The 19,722-nt window shown below is 34.7% G+C and overlaps 1 protein-coding gene across 10 annotated transcripts in view; it reads left to right on the top strand.

Annotated features, from left to right (window-relative positions):
• The window catches only part of MECOM (MDS1 and EVI1 complex locus), a 564,679-nt gene that overhangs the window by 540,969 nt on the left and 3,988 nt on the right, over positions 1-19,722 (top strand). For 6 of the 10 annotated variants that reach the window (XM_061194497.1, XM_061194498.1, XM_061194505.1 and 3 more), the window contains 7 exons: positions 482-508; positions 6,609-6,775; positions 7,856-7,933; positions 11,442-11,611; positions 13,544-13,688; positions 17,061-17,297; positions 18,136-18,319. In XM_061194497.1, coding sequence (XP_061050480.1) covers positions 482-508; positions 6,609-6,775; positions 7,856-7,933; positions 11,442-11,611; positions 13,544-13,688; positions 17,061-17,297; positions 18,136-18,319 — 1,008 coding nt within the window. The remainder of the gene's footprint in view (positions 1-481; positions 509-6,608; positions 6,776-7,855; positions 7,934-11,441; positions 11,612-13,543; positions 13,689-17,060; positions 17,298-18,135; positions 18,320-19,722) is intronic. The other 4 variants (XM_061194500.1, XM_061194501.1, XM_061194507.1 and 1 more) reach the window with 2 other exon arrangements.

Genomic DNA, 19,722 nt, shown 5'->3' on the forward strand with positions numbered 1-19,722 from the left:
GTTTATTTCCAAGGACATTACCTTTTTGTTACTCAGTGATTCACATTTGAGTAAATATCTTATTTTCTTTGTTACTAACATTGTAAAAATGCAAGAGACTATATCTTTTTTGCAGGAAATTGCTTAATTTTTAGTTATTGAAGTAAAATTTAGGAATCTTGTTTTGCAGTGAGTAGAAACAAATAAAAAGGAAGTATCTACTTTGCTATTTAAGATTTGATAATAAGTAGTGTTTAGCTTTCTTGGAAAAAAGCACATTCTGGTTTATAACCATGATTCTAAAATTTAATTTAGGTAAATAGAGGAAACTCAGCAGTGTTATAAAATTATTAATTTTCATTTCCAAAGCTTTTACTCAAGATATAGTTACATGATAAGCAAAAATTACTTAGTATAAATGTTAATTTCTCAAAGGATAGATTGCAATAAAGATACTGATACAGAAGTAATTTTTTGTTTTTTGTTTCAATTTTGCTCCCAGTTCCAACTGCCTGATCAGAGAACTTGGGTAAGTTTCCTACTTATATTTTTGACTAAAATAATGTAGAATTAAAAGGAAGACAACTTATAAATTGCCATACAGACAAAGAATTCTGAGCCCTTTCCATAAAATGATATGGCTTTAGCAGATAGATTTCCAGCTTTGTCAGGCTGCAGAATGCTTTCAGTTATAATTGGGCATTTAGTGTGCTATAAATTGTTTACAGAAAGAAGTTTATTCTCTAAATCTGACCCATTCCATGTAATTATACCTTGATGTAGAACTCTTTCTGGGCACTTGGGAGCATGTTGTTAAAAGGGACTTCGAGATGGGTCACTAAGTGGAAACAACCATTATTTGGGGGAGCCTGACCAGCATGTTAAAGATGCTTATGATAAAGCCTTCAAAAGGATAAAACCTGAACTTATGTGTAGACACAAAATGACATTGGAATTCACATTCATATAACCCGGGGTAGAACTTGGTTCTGGCTATGTGGAGTCATAAGACTAAATGTTTAAAAATCTTTATCTAACTAGTGAATGTATCCTTTAGCATTGGGTCCATTTCCTCAAGTTTCTTTTTTTTTTTTTAAGTTTTTAAAATTTTTATTGGAGTATAGTTGATTTACAATGTTGTGTTAGTTTCAAGTGTACAGCAAAGTGAATCAGTTATACATATACATATATCCATGCTTTTTAAAGATTATTTTCCCATACAGGCCATTACAGAATATTGAGTAGAGTTCCCTGTGCTATACAGTAGGTTCTTATTAGTTATCTATTTTATATATAGTAGTATGTATATGTCAATCCCAATCTCCCAATTTATCCCTCCCCCTCAACCTTCAATTAACGTTTCCGGATACAGTCAGTTGTAAGTTGACATCAGTAGGGGAAAACTTTATTTTTTATTCAAGATACAAAGAATACTATTTATTTAGTTTTCACTACCAAATAAACCTTGAGTCAATGGAAGTATATGTAAATAACATATATTACAAAATCTCCTCTAAGTGTATGTGCTTTTACTCCTTCATTCTCCTCTTCACTCAAAATTATACTGATTCTGAAGTATGGGTAGAATCTCGGAATGTAGTTAAATTTTCCTTTAGTCACCATATAATCATAAATAAATTATTTTAAGTTAGAGCACTTTGGCAGTTACCTATTTCCTCTATCTGATGTTAGTTTTCCTTTACCAGAAGTTCTTCTATTTTGTTTCTTCTGTGGAATATGTGATGAATTGTGATTTTTCTCATCCTATCAACTTTTAAGGATTAAGTTCATTTATTTCAAAAGTATAAGAGTAGAGAGACAGAAACTTCCTTATTAGGCAAAGTTGTGCAGTAGACAGCGTTGTTGTTTCATTATCCTGGCTTATATTTTCAGTGTTTCTTGTCTGCCTCTCCTGGCAAAGGTCTGTCCAGAATATCGTACGTCATTGTCCTCATTATTTCTAATGTAGAGTATTACTTGCTAGTAGCTTTGCTGTTAGGTGCTTCAAGCATAAGGTGCTGTCTCCCACACAAATGGCCAGTGCTTCTACCAACTTACAAAGCCAGTTCAGATTTTAAGTTAGACACCCTTTCCTGATAGTACAATGGTATAGCAACTGCCATTGCAATGCTTTGGAAACACTCCCATTCTTTGAATCATAGGTTTTTCAAAGCAATAATTTATATGTGTACTATAAAATATAGATATTAGTGGAAAGTAGTAAAATATTAAAGTTTATAATTTTTAGTGGTTACAAAACCCTATAATTTTATAATCATGACTGCAGAATGTGATATATGGAATGAGACAACCATAAAATATGAATATGTATTTCTCCCCCAAATGGCCATGATTTTAAGATTTCTCTAGATTATCAAGTGAATAAATATAGAAAACTACCAAATCTACAAACTTTCCCATCATAAGTTATTTATGAAAAGTTAGTTATTTTATGATAAAGCCATGTGTAATCTAACTTGTGAAACATTAGGTCACATAATTCATGGTGCCATTGGACATATCATTTTGTATAATCAGATTGTCACTTTAATAGTTTTAATGAGAAACTTCTTTATGTCATCAATTATTGGCTGCCAGATAAAAAATGTTAAGCTAAGTGCTTCAGACCCAGTTGATGATATCTTGCCTGCTGAAATGTTTTTACAAATACTAACTTTATTTGACGAGAGAGATAGCTACATTTTTGGGTAGGAGCTAGGGAATTGTGTCTAAATATTAGTTTGCGTCAGTATAAAGTTAATAGCCCCTTGGGGACTGGAAGGGGGTGAAATGACTTCCTTTTCCAGACATCTGGCTGCAGATACCATCAACAACTATAATATATGTAAATTAAAATTACTGTTCCATAGGAAAAAAGCTGTCATTTACTGATCGGAGATTAGCCTATGACATTAATAGGACAGAGGGCAATACGTTTTTAAAATATATGATGTGACTTTTTCCTCCTTTTTTCCCCCATTCTCAGCAAATGTCCTCTTCATTGTAGTACACATTGTTCCCCCTTCATTGGTTTCTTCATAGTTGAAAAGTATATCTAGCTAGATTCTGTTTCATTTATCCCAATTCATCTTGATTTTTAAAATACCAAGTCAGACTTTAAAATGAATGTCAAAACTTACCACTTCTACAAAATGCATGTTATTCCAAGAGGAGTATCACATGAGTCAGCCCAGATAGCTAGAGAAAGTTGAGGTTTGGACCCATACATTAGATAAAACTCATCTTAATCCAACACCTTAATCCAAGATATGGACCAGGGCTGATTGTTGGCCACAGAATGCCTAAACTACCCCAACTAGCAGACGTCTAAGTCACTTTTTTAAAAAATTAATTTTTATTGGAGTCTAGTTGATTTATAATGCTGTATTAGTTTCAGGTGTACAGCAAAGTGAATCAGTTATACATATACATATATCCACTCTTTTTCAGATTCTTTTCCCATATAGGTCATTACAGAGTATTGAGTAGAGTTCCCTGTGCTATACAGTAGGTTCTTATTAATCTATTTTATACATAGTAGTGTCTATATGTCAATCTAAGTCACTTCTATCTGTCCTAATGGAGAAACTTACTCTGTTCAGCTGATGTCAAGTGCTGTGAAAGCAAATCTTTGGAAGATGAGAGGAAGAATTCAGTGATGGCTTTTATGTTGTTTTGGTGGTTGCTAGCTGGAAAGAAAGTGGAGAGGGGGTGTGTGTCTGCATGTGTGGTGTTAATAGCTACCCTCAGCTCACTTCCCATCTTTCTTCTCTCCCTCTTCCCCACTCTGACTTAATCCTCTTTTCATTTGACACCCCAAGCCAAAGGTGGGGGGTGGTTTATAAGAGAGGTGCTTGGGTAACCCCTATTCTTTTTCTTATTATCTTTAAGAATGTTATTATTTAGTCATCAAGTCCATACTATATTTTGTTATTTCTTAATGCTTTTCCCAAATTGAAACAGTTTGAGGTAAAGTAATCACAGTGATCTTCCTTTAAAAGGAGCTATTAGCAGCTACTAAAGCAAGACACATTTCTCAACAGCCAATTGCTCTTAAATAACTTGAAGGACTTGTAGTTTATATATGCTGGAGATGAAAGCCGAGAATAATGATAGTCATGAGTAAGCTATTTTCCATATAAAAGGAAAGTGTTTCTACAAGATGTATTGCCCCAGGAATCTGAGTGTGTCGGCAGGGCGGACACTCAAATGATTTAAAACCACTAGATAATGAAACTTTACTCAAATATTAAATGTACATAAATAAAACATTTATAATCATCACCCATGCACTTACTATTTTTCCCAAAAAATATATGCGATCATGCCCCTTACCCCTGCTTGTTACTGCTAATCAGCTTGAAGGCCAGAGGTCATTTTTCACTCAGACAATTTATTCCGTGGAGGGTGGAATATCAAAATGATTTTCTGCAAGGAACAATTAGAAGGAATAAATGCAAATAAAATAGTATCATAAAATATTTCTGGATTGATTTTTAATAAATAAAATCCAAAGTAATATGAAAAATGCTAATGCTCTGGTTAGAGGGGGGTAATGACCATATTCAGTGGGGACAGAGTTTCCTCCAACCTCTATGAGCAACAGCATCATTTTATATCTCTGCCCTGTGATCAGTATGTGTCAAAATCCTTCATAGTGACAAATGTGCTGTCCACTTGCATCTGTGGAGAATGTTTTAGCAGCTGAGTGATTATGAATCAAACCCCTGAGCTTATAGCCCCTACCGCCTCCCAGTGCGTTCACATTTGTCGTCTGACAAGTAAATGTATCTTGACTTTCCTCTGAGATTTTTTTGCACCGTGTTTGATGAAAGACATTTGGCAAATTGGCAGTGGTACCCTGTACATTGCAATTTGTAGCTAGCATTAGGAGTCCGGGCATGAAATGAGAGGGCAGGCTCCAGGATAAAGGGAAAAGAAAGAAAGCTAACTACAACATGAATAGTCATTTGAAGAAACAAGCATACAATATTCCCTTTGTAAGAAGAGAATCATGTTTAGGCCATTCGGTTAAGATTTTGCTCCAGTTTAAGAAGTCAGTGGTATTCTGTCCAGCTTTGTGTCCGCGGAATATAAATTTTGTTAATTTTCTTTTTGAATATGAAGTGTTGCCTTTTATTTTTAACCTGAGCTCATAATAAATTAGACCTCCAACTCTGTCTTACCATCTTATCAGCAAAAGAATCTTTTTCTTGGGTTGATCAGTTGCTTGAATGTATAGTTGTTAACATTTTTAATCCTTGCATGGAGTCTTCTGGTCTACCGCCCCAGCCTTTTGAGAAACATACAAAGTGCGTACACAATGCAAACACCTTTTAAACAGCTTTGTGAGTTCTCCAGTGGCATAGTGCCCTGAGAACCAAATAAACAATGGGTGAGTTGATTTTACAAGATGGCCTGAGAGTTTGCTTTTTCTTCTTAAAAATTCAGTAGTAAGCAGCTTCCAAATAAAATGTGAGCATGGGGGAAACAACATTTTGGGAGGGTTGAAGGAAAGGTGAGAGAGTCTGTCTAACTATAGACAGTGAGGATCAAGCTGCCTTTGAAAGTAAATGCCACCCTCTGTTTATGACTCTGTGGAACATGTGTGCAGGTAGACAAAAACTTGAAGATTATAAGCAAAATAAATTAGGTTATTTGAGGGGAAGAACCAGGCAGGATAGTTTTTCTTCAAGAATACTGCTCTAAGAGTTTGGTTATACTTACAATGCCCATGCCAGGTTATGTGAAGTTATGATAATATATCATGAACTGTCATTTCAACTTAATCTTTGTCCAGGACAAATGAATATTTCACCAAAATTCTTTGTACATAATCCCACTTAAAAATCTAGTATATCCAGATATTAGTTTAACATAAAGCACTGCTTACACATTTAATTTTTTCTTTCTGCATTACATACATTTGGCTAAAGCTATAACTTTGGAACACCTGATGTTTTTCATGCTGTGAGTTCTTTTCGTGGGACTCCCTACTTCCTATGGTTTTTATTACCTAGACAAGGCATACAGGATCTCTTGCTATAATTTCCAGTTTACTATTTTTTTACTGTTTATTCGGAAATCTCACAGACCGAGAAGATGGTGGACTTGTGTCCCAAAGACCCATCTTGCCAGAGTTAGATTCAAGCGTCTTTTATACTAAAAAGGGAGGGAGTAAAGTCAAACATTTCCTGGTTCCAGTCAGCCTCTGGAGGGGATGTATTAATTTCTTCCTTCCTGCAGTCATTCACAGGTGGGCCTGGTGAATGTTGATAGCATGATACTAATGCTGTCTCTTAATTTAATAAAAAATCTAACGGTTTTATTCTCTCTTATGTATTTCATTGCTCAATTGTATATCAAATTATTACAAAATGGTCTAACTAAGGGCTTATGGAAAAGTTCACTTGGCACTTTGTAAGCTTGATTCTACCTTTGTTATCTTTAAAATCAATGAATTCTCTCATTTGTTTAATATTGGGACACTACAATCTCTTTCTACAGCCCCTTGCATTCAGCAGATTTGATGCTTCCCTCTTATTAATCAGTTCTTGGTTTGCTAGAGATGATTACAGAAGGAAGGATGTCTGCCCCATCCTTCATGGTCTTGTGCTTTTGCCTTTCAGATGTCAGCTATTGAAAACATGGCGGAGAAGCTGGAGAGCTTCAGTGCCCTGAAACCTGAGGCCAGTGAACTTCTACAGTCGGTTCCCTCCATGTTCAACTTCAGAGCTCCTCCCAACGCCCTGCCAGAGAACCTCCTGCGGAAAGGAAAGGAACGCTATACCTGCAGGTAACTGCAAAGTTAATCATGGCCTGCTTTCCAAAAATCTCCCCTCTGATTTCAAAAGGCCCTGCTGTTTGTTTTGGAAATTATTCTTGATTGGATGATTAATAGCAACCATGATAGATCTCAAGCACTTCAAAGTACTCTTTATTTAGTGAGATATAAAAATAGTGGTTTAAAAAATTATTATTAAATGAAAATTTTAACACAGGCCATTTGGTTGTGATAAATGAGGTTGGAAATGGTCCAAATGCTATCTACTTGTTTCACTTTGATATTTATGAATTTTCTTTCACAGTTAATTATTTTCATCCAAAGGTATAATACTACTGTCCTCAAGCATATACTTATTAATTGTCATGGCATTGAAGAATAAGGCTATTAATGAAGGACAAATAAGGTCGATAAGTGAAGAAAACTAGTTAATAAGTTTCTTGTTACTCATCAGTAGTACAGTAAAAGCTCTTTTTTGGTTTCTGTTTTCTTTTTTAATAAATCATACTTACAATTTCTGAATTGTCTTCAGAAATTTGTGGCATCTGACTCAGGCATATCAATTTATCTGCTGTTTGGAAAATGTGTCACTTTCTTTCCAGAAAAGCTTTTATAGGAACATACCTTGATGGATGAGGTCTTAGAATCTTGTCTGATCTGATAGCACTCAATGTACAGAGAGTTGTCACTGTGCCTAACATGTAAAATGAGTTGAAACATTTGAAATCTGTTTACATCAACCCAGAATCACAGGCTCTTGTCATTTTTTTATCCCCTTGTCTGGTTCAGTTTTGTGAGTGTAAAGATACAGAGTTAATAAAAGAGGAGCATGGAGGTCATCAAAACTCAAGTCTGTTTTCATAAACTGCTTGCTTATGCATGAGCAAATTCAACCGGATCTCATAACGCAGTCTTTATTTGTAGAGTTATTTATATCTGTAGAATGGCTTGGTTGCAAATTTTAAATACCAAAGACATGTGAGTTCCATGCAAGATTAATTAATTCAGGAATAAGCATCTGGCTTCTATGCAGCTTGAGTGAAATACAGTCAATTGTGCTGACTTTCTCTTATAAACATCTTTTCATAATAGATACTGTGGCAAGATTTTTCCAAGATCTGCGAACCTAACACGGCACTTGAGAACCCACACGGGAGAGCAGCCTTACAGGTTTGACAATGATTTTTACTAAATATCTTGATAAATATTGCAATAAAGTGGGCTCATTGCCACAATTTTAGAAGAGGCTATTTTTGTGAATGTCTGAATGTATGTCTGTTCAATTTTGAGTCAAAGAAGAATTAACTAATGGCTGGGGTTAGAATTTAGAAAAGTCCTAATTTCTTGAGTCGTCTTCTTATATCTCAGTTTAAAAGTTCTAGCAGTGTCTAGTATAGAATAAGCGTTTAAGAACAGTTAGCCACTTTTAAAATTAAGTGCTGTCTCTTCTCCTCAGTGATTCATGCCATTTTAATTGACAATAATCATAATCTTGCAGCCTCCCTCTTCCAAGCCTTAAATCTCTGCTAGCAATTAACAACCCGGATATATCTTTGTTTTCCCAGTACAGCTAAGTCAATGTCTACAGGTCCCATTAGGAGGTTTAAAGAATAAATTTTAAACCTTGAGAGGAGGAAGAAAAGGGAGGTAGGGGTAGAACAGATAAAATAGAATATATTATAGGAAGGGAGCAATTCTGTCAACAATTTCTCAAGTGCTTCTTAGCTTATTCTCTTAAGTGTCAAAATCAGCCATATGACACATGGCACCTGTGTTTAATTTTAATATTATTGTTTACTAACAAATGAAACTAACCACCATTCTCCATTCCAGTTTTAAAATATCACCTACATTGTTGAATGTGTAATGCCTTGCACACAGTATTAGGTACTCATGAATATTTCTTCAAAGAATGAATGTTATTTATCTTAAGTAATATCGTAATTTTATTCTGCTTTGAAATTCTTATGCATTGCATATCTGTAAAATTATTTTTGTCTGAATGCTTTTGTCATTAAAATAAATAAATTATCAGCTTTCAAAGACTTTTTTACATATGAGGATAAGAAAATGGGCAGACCGATGTTCATTTGAAGATTGTTCAAATTTTAGGAGAAAACTGGAGGGACTTAAACTCAGAATATAATAAAGTATTTTCTTAAATTCTTTGTTTTCCTACATGTTTTGTAAATCACTAATCATAAGTAATATTTATAAGTGACTTTATATGTGATAGAATGTGCTTGATATAGTAGGTCTCAGAGAGATATAAAAATGGGAAGTGTTAGATGATTTCCCTTTTTTGAGAAAATGTCATATCCAAGGAATTCTGCTTAAGTGTAGGAAAGATTTCCACACTTACATTTTGTTATGGCCAAGGGTCTGGTATGCAACTATGATACCGTGCTCATTTTACTCTTTTTTTGTACCTGAATTCAGTGGTTTCATTCTACCCTGTAAATGGTGCTATTATTGTACGTATATTTTTAAAAACGCAAACCAGAATTTTTCATAGCTGAAGACCTTAAACAGTTATTTGTCCAGCTCTTCTGTTTTACAAGTGAAAAAATTTAGATCCACAGATGCTAATTGCCTTCTGTAAAGTCTGGTATTAATAGACCCAAAATTAAAACCCAGGTCTGGAACTCTCAAGTCAGCGTTTTTAATCTCATACCATGATCTGAAAGGCTCCCTTGACCCCTGTGTTTACATCCAGTAACCAGGAAGGCTTAATCGTGTATGCTCATGAGTGTGTTATGTACTCCTCTTTAGAATTTCTGAAACTTAGGCTCTGAATTGAGCTGTTTCTTGACCACCAACTAATTTACTGGAATAGAATGGAATGATTATTATTTAGGAGCACTCAGACATTTGGCCAAGATATTAGCAGAGGAAAGATACAAAGTAACAGATGGTTTTTGGTTAAAACTTCCTTATTGACCGATTATACTAGAGTGGATGATATTTATGGGATTTACAGCTTCTGTGCCTATAAGGAGACAGTTGGAAGCAAGTCAAAGACAAAATCTCTCTTCCTCATGATTTGTGCAGAAAATATTTTGAGTGAAAATTTTTCTAAAAAGTTTGATGGGAGTGTAAGTTTTCTCTATCAGTGTTTCCTAGGTTATTCTGCTTGGACAACACAACTGTGCTAACTGTACCATGGTTCTCATTGCAGTGGGCCTTGGAAGTTCAAAGAAAGCCAAGAGTCTATTTATATGTTTTTTCAAAAGCAGAGGCTTAAATATTACAACTACTATCAATGTGGGATTTTACCCATTTTTAAATTAATATTATTAATTTAAATTCGAGGAACCTCATGATGCCAGAATGGTTTTTTAGGAGGGAAATTAAATCAACCCTTGAGTTGGTTTACTGATACTACGACAAAGTAACTAGTTTAATAGATTTATTTCCCCACTGAACTAACTAGACATCTGGCATCATGTAGAGACAGCCATAAAGCCCAAACACTTTGAATGGAGTGGAGTAGTTTCTGATGTAGAGTCCCTCAAACTGCTGAGTCTGCATTCAGAAGTGGGAGAAGGGCCCTTCACACACGGAAGAATGAGTTTCGGATTTTTTGGCTGCTAAGTTAGAAATTTTCACTTGAAAGTCATCTAGAGAAAGTTGATTTTTCCTTTTACGCAACACACGCACAAAAAAATCATATAAACAGACAATGCACTCTTTAAAATGCCAGAGGAGAAAATCTTGTCAGTTATCACTTTTCTTCCTTACCATAAGAGTTGGTAGGAAGGGGAGAGGGTGGGAGGTTACGTTTTTATTTTGTGACTGAAGGAGAACCTCAGTAATTTATGATTTTTTTATCATAAATATCATGGAAGGCAGAAACAATGAGCCAGGAAATAATATGTGCTTCCCTGAGAAACCTGACCTGGTTCAGAACTGCCACAGACTCTAGGAAAAATAAAAGTGGAAAACTGGGGGGAATCCAGAGAGAGGAGGTTAGCAAAGACCTTGTGTATTTATCTGAAAAGGAGAATTTAGTGGTACTCTTTCTTTTGTGACGGTTTAAACGTTAACACAATAAAGGCTTTGGGGGCTCCTAATAACTATAGATTATGAAAATCAGCATCTTTGGTATCAGACTAAACTATTACATTGCCCCAGTTTTAAGAGTTTGGAACCTTTATTGTTATTTTGGAGAAGATAACAGAATATCTCCTTCAGGATTAGCAATTGAGAAAGTGAATTTACTAAGAAATGATTTAATCAGGCTCAGAAGTTTTGAATTAAAAAATGATCTTTTTACTTTATTTGAAGAATATGTGAATCTGTTTCATGTTTGTTTACAGAAGATTTAATTGTATTGTCCTAAGCAGAAGATAAAACAAAACTATTTCTTAATATTTTTAATTTCATGAGCTTTACTTGAAATATTAGAACTGATTACCTTCATAAACTTGTGATTTTATTATGGTTTTTTATGAAGTATTTTATTATGGTTTTTTATGAAGTCATGAAAATCTTTAATGCAATCAAAGTCTATTTATTGGAATTGAAATTTTGGCTGTGTGGATAGTAATCTTCTCTACAGTGCTGTTTTATGCTGATAATTTTGTTTTATGCTGATAATTTTGGAGATCTGGTTTGCTTGTCTTGAGAAATATCTTTTGATTTGCTTGCGAATATTTGTTGTGTGTTTGTTTTTCAGATGCAAGTACTGTGACAGGTCATTCAGCATATCTTCTAACCTGCAGCGGCATGTTCGCAACATCCACAATAAGGAGAAGCCCTTTAAGTGTCACTTATGTGATAGGTGTTTTGGTCAACAAACCAACTTAGACAGACACCTAAAGAAGCACGAGAATGGGAACATGTCTGGTAGGTCATCAATTGTGTTTTGAGGAGGAGACGGTAGCTTATTTTCCTTATTTTAAAAGACAGCTGTGATCATTCTTTTGTTCCACTTTGACACGAGAATCAGATCCTGTTGTGCAAATTTGCAGCACGTTTCTCTTGAGATTTTTGAATGAAGTGAACGATGTGATCGTTGAATAATATACAACTCAGAGCTTTATTTGGATGATTTTATTTTCTCCTGGATTCATCTCAGTGGGCAATCTCAAGCAAAGAGAACCATGACCCGAACTCACCGGAGACTGATGAACCAAGATTTCCTAAATTGCAGAGAACAATCTTTCCATCTGTTGGCACAGAATGTGGCCCCCAGCCTGGCAGGATGACCACAGTGGAGCCCCAAAATACCACGCTCTGAGTATTAACCTAGAAACCATGACTGCTTTTGCAGAAGGCCTGCAGTTCAGAGGACCTCTCCAGGGGACCTTGTTTAGAGATGAGTGATAGAAGACTGTCAACATGATCAGAGTAGCCCGTAGCAAATGATAGTGGTGTGTGGTTTTGGTCACAAATTCCAAAGTAGAATTAAGTTAAAAGTGGCAAAAAACTAGCCTTCCCTTAACCCAGACGTACCAGCACATAGTTAGCAGAAGACACGGTAGGTTTTCTTGCCTTTGGCTTCTAATACTTAGATAATAAACCATTAACAAATGCTTAGCAGCTGGTATATGTGTGTGAAGCCAACTTATGTAGCCATAATTTGTTTATAGAGAATTAAGGAAATGACTTAGAAGTGAGGAGAGGGGTTGTGCATGCAGCTCCTGAAAAGGATTTTAAGAACAGAGAAAAGTTGGGTTTATACAAAGTAGTAATCTTTACTGAAGGAAATTATTTTATTATTAATCTGACCTCTATTGTACAGGCACATTGCTTATGATTTTGAATGAACTATATACTGTTCGTTTCCCTTAAAGCCAAAAATCTAATGATCATGGTTTAAAAATATCGGATTTTAGAGGCAGAAGTCTAATCCAATACACAAAAGTGGCTACACTTTCTTACAGTATACCACTATAATTTTTCTAGTCAAAATTATTTCAGAAAATAAATAAGTTAAAGATATAATGTGTCAAATTTGAATACTTGTTTTTTTGGTCCAGGTTATAACTTCGTTAAGCTGAGGGGTGTTCTAACGTCTTGTTTTTGTCATCTAGACTATTGTGATGAACTATTAAACTGTAGATATTTTGTGGGCACGCTAAACAGCATGAAGCAAATGTTAGTATGAAGTTTGACCACATGTTATAAAGTGTTTATAATTTGTAAATTTATGGAAACTTTAGAACAATCTGTGATACAGGTATTTTGATTCTAATTTTATAGGTAAGGAAGCTGACAATCATTCTGTAATCCACAGACTCAATATTGTCCTCTTAATACTATATCACAACTGTCTCTCGACTGGTGTGTTCTGAGTCTACCCGCGGCTTAATCCACCAAATCAAAATGCAGTATTTCCAGCACATGTTCAGTCTTTATTTGATAACATACTTTAGCACAGGGGCAATAGATACATATTGACTGCAGCCAGGTATACAGTTTCTTCTGCAGAATGTATGTAAGACCTCTCTATAATTTGCCTCACCCCATATTCTCATTCTACAAATTAAAATGTTCCCATGTCACAGTGGGAAAGGGAGGAAGCTAGTGGGAGAAACGGCATCTTTGGGTGACTGTATCTCACTCTTTCAATGGTTCAGAATAGTCCCCATTACTCATTGGCATGGGTACTGTGGTAAAATTGGGAAGACCTTGACCTCCTAAAGTTGTCATTATTAATATTCGAGAAAGCCTGTTTTAGGAAACAACACTGATCAAATGAAGAAGGTATGAGATTCAAAATAAGTTGCCCTATAAATAATAGTCTTTTTCACACAAGGCTTTCTCTCCCCTCAGGTACGGCCACATCGTCGCCTCATTCTGAACTGGAAAGTACAGGTGCGATTCTCGATGACAAGGAAGATGCTTACTTCACAGAAATTCGAAATTTCATCGGGAATAGCAACCATAGCAGCCAGTCTCCCAGGAACACAGAAGAGAGGTAAAGCTTGTTTTTTCCTCTTTAAAGTCGATGATTTCACAAATGAACGTTTTCAAATCCATTTGCAGTTCTCACTCTTGTGACACTACTTTACTCCTGCCACCAATGGCTGGTATTTATTTAGTGCAGATTAAATACCAAATGGTCTTCTAAGCACTTTATATTATTAGTTAACTTAATTACCCTAATAACCCTATGAGATAGCGACTATTGTTATATAATTTTATCAGTGAAGGAATGGAGACATCGAAGGTTAAATAACTTGCCCAAGGTCACGTAAGTAATAAATGGGATTCAACCGGGATCTGTGGTTCCAGAGCCCAGGCTTTTACCACCGTTCTGTTCTGCCTCTCTTGATAGCTAATTAGAATATTTGATCAAAACTTTCCAACTAGAAGGGAAAACCACCACAGGGGTTCAGTTGAATCACTGACTAACAGTGGTTACTATTATAGATCATACGATATATAATGTATACAGAGAGTATATGACTATATATATTATATGACTATATATATATCTGTATGTATATCTATCTGTATATATTTATACATACCTGTAGATACTTACATATAAAATACTTATTGAATGTCATCCAAATATCTTTTTAGAAACCGTTTGTGACTTCTGAATAAGATTCTATCCCTTCCTTATATGCTCTCAGGTGCATCCTCATTTAATTCTGGCATGTTTGTTTCAGTGGGTGTAATCATCCTTGTTTTCAATGACCTGGTGCACTGGCTTCCTCTTGTCATTATCAACATCAAGGACATATGGCTTAATTCATATAGAAAAACTTTTAATGCTGCTGATAATGATAATGAATACTTATCTAGTATTTTACATTTTATGTGATGTAAATGAAACATTATTTTACCCAAACTACTGGGTTTAATTTTTCTTATCTATAAGTTACCATTAAATATCTGATATTGAGAGCTATGTTGTTCTGAATATAACTATCCAATGGCCTGTTAAATTAGGATGCTGCAATGTACATTTTAATGTAACTGGAAATTAATGAAAGTTCCATGACTTTTTATCATGCAAGTGTTATTGTTAGTGTTCTCTATTTTTGATGCTATTAGAAGTCAAAGTTAATTGTTTTAGGTTCTTTTTCCATTAAGGCAAGTATCAAATAAACATTATTTTCCCAGATAACATAAAAATATATGACCACTCTGTTCTTCAACTTGTATAAAATTGTTTCTAAGGGAACAAGGAGAGAATATCTGATATTGCATGACTCTTCCCAGCCTCTCAGAAGTCTGATAAAACTATAACTTTGTGCAGTTGGATGTCTTTCCCTCTGCTTGCCCGTGTGTGTGTGTGTGTGTGTGTGTGTGTGTGAGAAAGAGAGAGAGAGAGAGAGAGAAAGAGGTGAGGCAGATATCAGAAGTACAAAGTACTAAGGACAAGTAAGAAAGACAGTCATGATCTTTTGATAATTCTGACATTTTGTTAATGATAGTTACATGATACAAATAAGAAATAGCGAACAAAAAGCACCATTTGTGTTCTGAGACTCCTATTCAGATTTCGAGCCCTTAGCCGGAGATTTGTGAACCATAAAGCTGCAACATCTGGCTTCAACATGTCTAAACAGCATAGAAGTAAGAAGACTGAGTCATCCAACTTTTCTCCCCTCAACTCCTATCAGACTACTTTTGATGAATAATTTAACCCCCATAAATTGCCACATTTGAAAGCATAATTAACAAATAGGTTTTCTTAATCACGTTGGCTTTGTTACTTTTGGTTTTCATCCATGCACTCTTTTGTTCTTTTACTTTTTCTTTCATTTCTTTAAAACAACAATTTCGATCCATTCAAGCTAGCAAGTTGGCAGTGTAACTGGAAACTAATAATTTATGTCTGTGCAAAACATGTTTTCATCATTCTTTGATAAAAGAGGTTAAGAGACGGATTGTATAAAAAAAAACTTAATGATGATATGACTTTTTCTGGTCAAATGAATTTTTACTGTGTGCATCTGTCACATCCACAATTGTTTTATTTATGTATTTTTTTGCCCTGAGAAATCTAAGTATTAAATTATACTTATTTTTTTAAATGTGGGAAAGTGATGGGGGGGGTCTATCGCTGATACCTGATTTTCCATAACTTGAAAAATAGTTACATTAAATGTGAAAATTGTACATGACTGTAACAATAATTTAGCAGTCTCAGCAAATTTTCTGAATTAATAAATAGGTAAAGGAGCAAGACAAAATTGAAAGATTCTGAATGACCCAGGAATCAGGACACCTGGATGCCTAGGATGATTTAATTTTTAACCAGCTTTCTGTACTTGGGCAAGTGCCTTAACTTCCCTGATCATATATCTTTAAAAGGAGGAAGTTAGGAGGAGAGATTCAAAACATTTATAATTGTTTTATAACAGTTTCAACTTAAAAATCTTACAATGAAACTTAAATTCAAGTTACACATATTTTAATGTTCACTTTAAAGCCTGAAAAGCTTATCCTAGTTTCATAAATGCCCTCAAAAGTTTTAAACGGGGACTTCTATGTTATTAAGCTTTTTTAATAATTAAACTTTCGAATCACATATTGCAATCCTTGCCACCACAGACTAAAATATTACAGATGGCTTTTTAAATATAATAGTCTTCTTTTGCATCATTATGTTATACACACTTGCTAAGTAAGCTTCAAAAGATATTTGTACAATTACATTTTTATATCATTTCCCACCCCAATGTTATCCTGGGAAACAAGGAATTTTTTTACATTCAGATCATCCAGGATAATTTGAACAACGTACGAATAAATGAGCACTCAAACACTTTCAAGTCTCAGTAGAGTGTTTAAGTGCCATATACCCACCAATGTCACCTAGAAATAGCAAATACTGGTTAGTCCTTGGCAGCTACTTTAACATTTTCTTTGAACTCTTAGATTCACTTGAAGCATGTGTATTGAAGCTTTGGCAATGTTGCTCAAGGGTATGAGTTTTCCAGAAATCTATTCTTTTAAATGGTGCATACTTATATGGTAATTAGGTAACTTTACTTAGAGAAAACCTTTGTGTGCTTTTTATATCATATATAACAATATCATTTATCAAGCAAAGGCCTGATAAGAAATAGGAGACTGAGATTGTTTTCCCAGTTCGACCAGAGGCTCTATTTATCATCTGAATAATCACACAATTATTTTTTTTCTTCATTTTCTCATCTGTGAGGTTACATTGTTTTCCCATGGTGGCCATAAAGCATAAACAATAAAAAATTTGCTCTAGAAATGTTGAAAATGAAATTGTTGCTAGGAAGACGTGATAATAGAGCTAACTGCATGTTTAAAAATGGTACCAGTAATTGAACCTCTTTCTTTTTTATGCTTTTGAAAGAATGAATGGCAGTCACTTTAAAGATGAAAAGGCTTTGGTGACCAGTCAAAATTCAGACTTACTGGATGATGAAGAGGTGGAAGACGAGGTGTTGTTAGATGAGGAGGATGAAGACAATGATATTACTGGGAAAACAGGAAAGGAGCCAGGGACAAGTAATTTACATGAAGGAAACCATGAGGATGACTATGAAGACACCAGCGCCCTGGAGATGAGTTGCAAGACGTCCCCAATGAGGTGAGAAGCAAGAGTAGATCCACATAGGGTTACAATTCCTGCTGCTCTGTTCTTCCATTAGTGCATATTCCAGGTGATAAGCAATTTGCGAGCAATAAATTATAAAAACTAAACTTGAATTAACAAGGCATACACAGTGGATTAATTTCTAAAAGATGGAAACAAAGTGGCCATCAACATAATCCGCAAGCATAAAAATACGTCAGTATTTGTGGAACTCTGATTAACCTGAGGAAGGAAGGGTAAATGAAAGCTACACAAGTACACAATCACTTATTTAGACTCTACCTATTTCTACTCAAAGAAAAACAGAGATTTCAACATTATCTAATTTATTCAATTTATCTGGTGTGTTATTATTCAAATATTATTGAGATAGATTTCACTTTACTTGATATATTTGGAATCTATATAGATGATAGATATTTAAATGGAAAAAATTAGCCCAATAGTTAAATTGATGGGAATTTTATTATATTTTCATATGGATAATTGGTGCCAAATGAGTATAATCGTAACTGGCTTTATTTTAAATGGAAATTATAAACATATGAATTCTGTCTCCACTGCATTGCTGACTTCCCATGTCATTGACTTTAATTCTTTATCTCAAATATACTCTTGCTTTAGTCATGAAAAATCTTAAAAGAAATATATTTATAAGATAGAATATTTGTAAGCTTTTTAAAGAACCCAAGAATTGATGCAGGCTACTTTCTACTGCAAATATAATATGACGTTTGACAAGTGTATAGACTCAAATGAAAAGTGATTTGGTTGGATATCAAGCTGAAAAAGAAAAAAAAACCCTCTGTGCTTTCCCATTGGTTCATTTTAGGTATAAAGAGGAAGAATATAAAACTGGACTTTCTGCTCTAGATCATATAAGGCACTTCACAGATAGCCTCAAAATGAGGAAAATGGAAGATAATCAATATACTGAAGCTGAGGTGTCTTCTTTCAGTGCTTCCCATGTGCCAGAGGAACTTAAACAGCCGTTACACAGAAAGTCCAAATCACAGGTACATACTTTCCTGCAGTATAGCATCCTGATGACATTGTGCCTTTGACACCAAAGGCAGGTACTCTTTGCAATGTTCTAGAATCTGAGCAGGCTCAGATGCTTTACTCAAAACGTTCAAATCTTTGTCTATGACCGAATCCAAAATAGTCAACCCCTACAGCAATTAATATGACTGGATTCTGCACAGAAATTTCTGTGTCAAACCCTGACCTCCAATAATCTTCCCTTTCCTTTGCAATTACCTTACCTATGTATAGATGGTCCATAATGTTTGCTTGCACCTATTTGTATATTACTTCAGAATTATTTTCTAATGCTTCGTGTCTATAATTTTTGTCAACCTAATTGCATTTTGAGATTTTTGGAAAGTGAATTCTGTCCTCTATTTTTGTTTCTTACTGTACACGATTAATAAACAAGTCATCTAATGATAGAATTTAGGAGTAAACAGAGGGTCAGAGATGAAATGAATTGCCAAAAGTCTGTAGCAACTTAATGGCAAACCTGGAAATAAACCCTATCGATTTTTATTGAATGAATGAATGAATGAATGAGTGGTACCCAAGTTCACTGAGGTCTATAGCAATCTATCAGCACTATGGTAACCAAAATAAATCCATTTAAGGATCTATAAATACCACTGAACAGAGCCTCAGTTCTTTTTTCACAAAAAAGGGAAGTCAGTCCTTTCTACTTGACATCTGCACTCAACCAGGTTGTTTATTCAGGACCATTTTAAAGAAAGAAAAAAGAAACTTTCTGTTGTTATATCTGTTGGTCACTTTGGTCTAATTGTTTGATTCAGAGTTCATTTTAGAGGTGGCCTGACATATCAAACCATGTGACCATATTAACTCCTACATTTGCAAATTTCTTATTTGGATGAGATGTTTTGCACTGGTCTTAACAGCAAATGTGGTCATATCACAACTAAAGTGGGGAAAACATTATTCCAATGGGATAATACAAATTTGAAAATATCAGTAAAGTCAATAAAAAGTCTTAAGATATCATGTATGGTAATAGGCAACATAAATGTTCTTTCTGAATTGAAGTGAAAGCACCCAGCCTCAACTCTGGAGTTGCCTAGCTCCATGAACTTGAGAACATCACTTCACAACTATGGGTACCATTTCCTCATTGTAAAGTGGGGTGAGTGGAGAAGATGTCTAATATCCCTTCCTGCTCTATCATTGAATGAGGATAAAAATGAATTTTTCATTTTCTAACATTAAAAGTAAACCAGCCAGAGTAGACATCTCATTTTCACGTGGAGACAGCCGTAAGAAGTGGCTAATATATTTTTTTAACTCTTGATTTCCTGTTCTTCCTTGCTAGTGGATCAGAGAAACTGGGGAAGCCAGCTTTTCTTTCTTTTTCTAAAATTTCTTTTAATTATTC

This window comes from Eubalaena glacialis, chromosome 6 (assembly GCF_028564815.1).
Source record: "Eubalaena glacialis isolate mEubGla1 chromosome 6, mEubGla1.1.hap2.+ XY, whole genome shotgun sequence".
Classification (NCBI taxonomy): Eukaryota; Metazoa; Chordata; class Mammalia; order Artiodactyla; family Balaenidae; genus Eubalaena; species Eubalaena glacialis.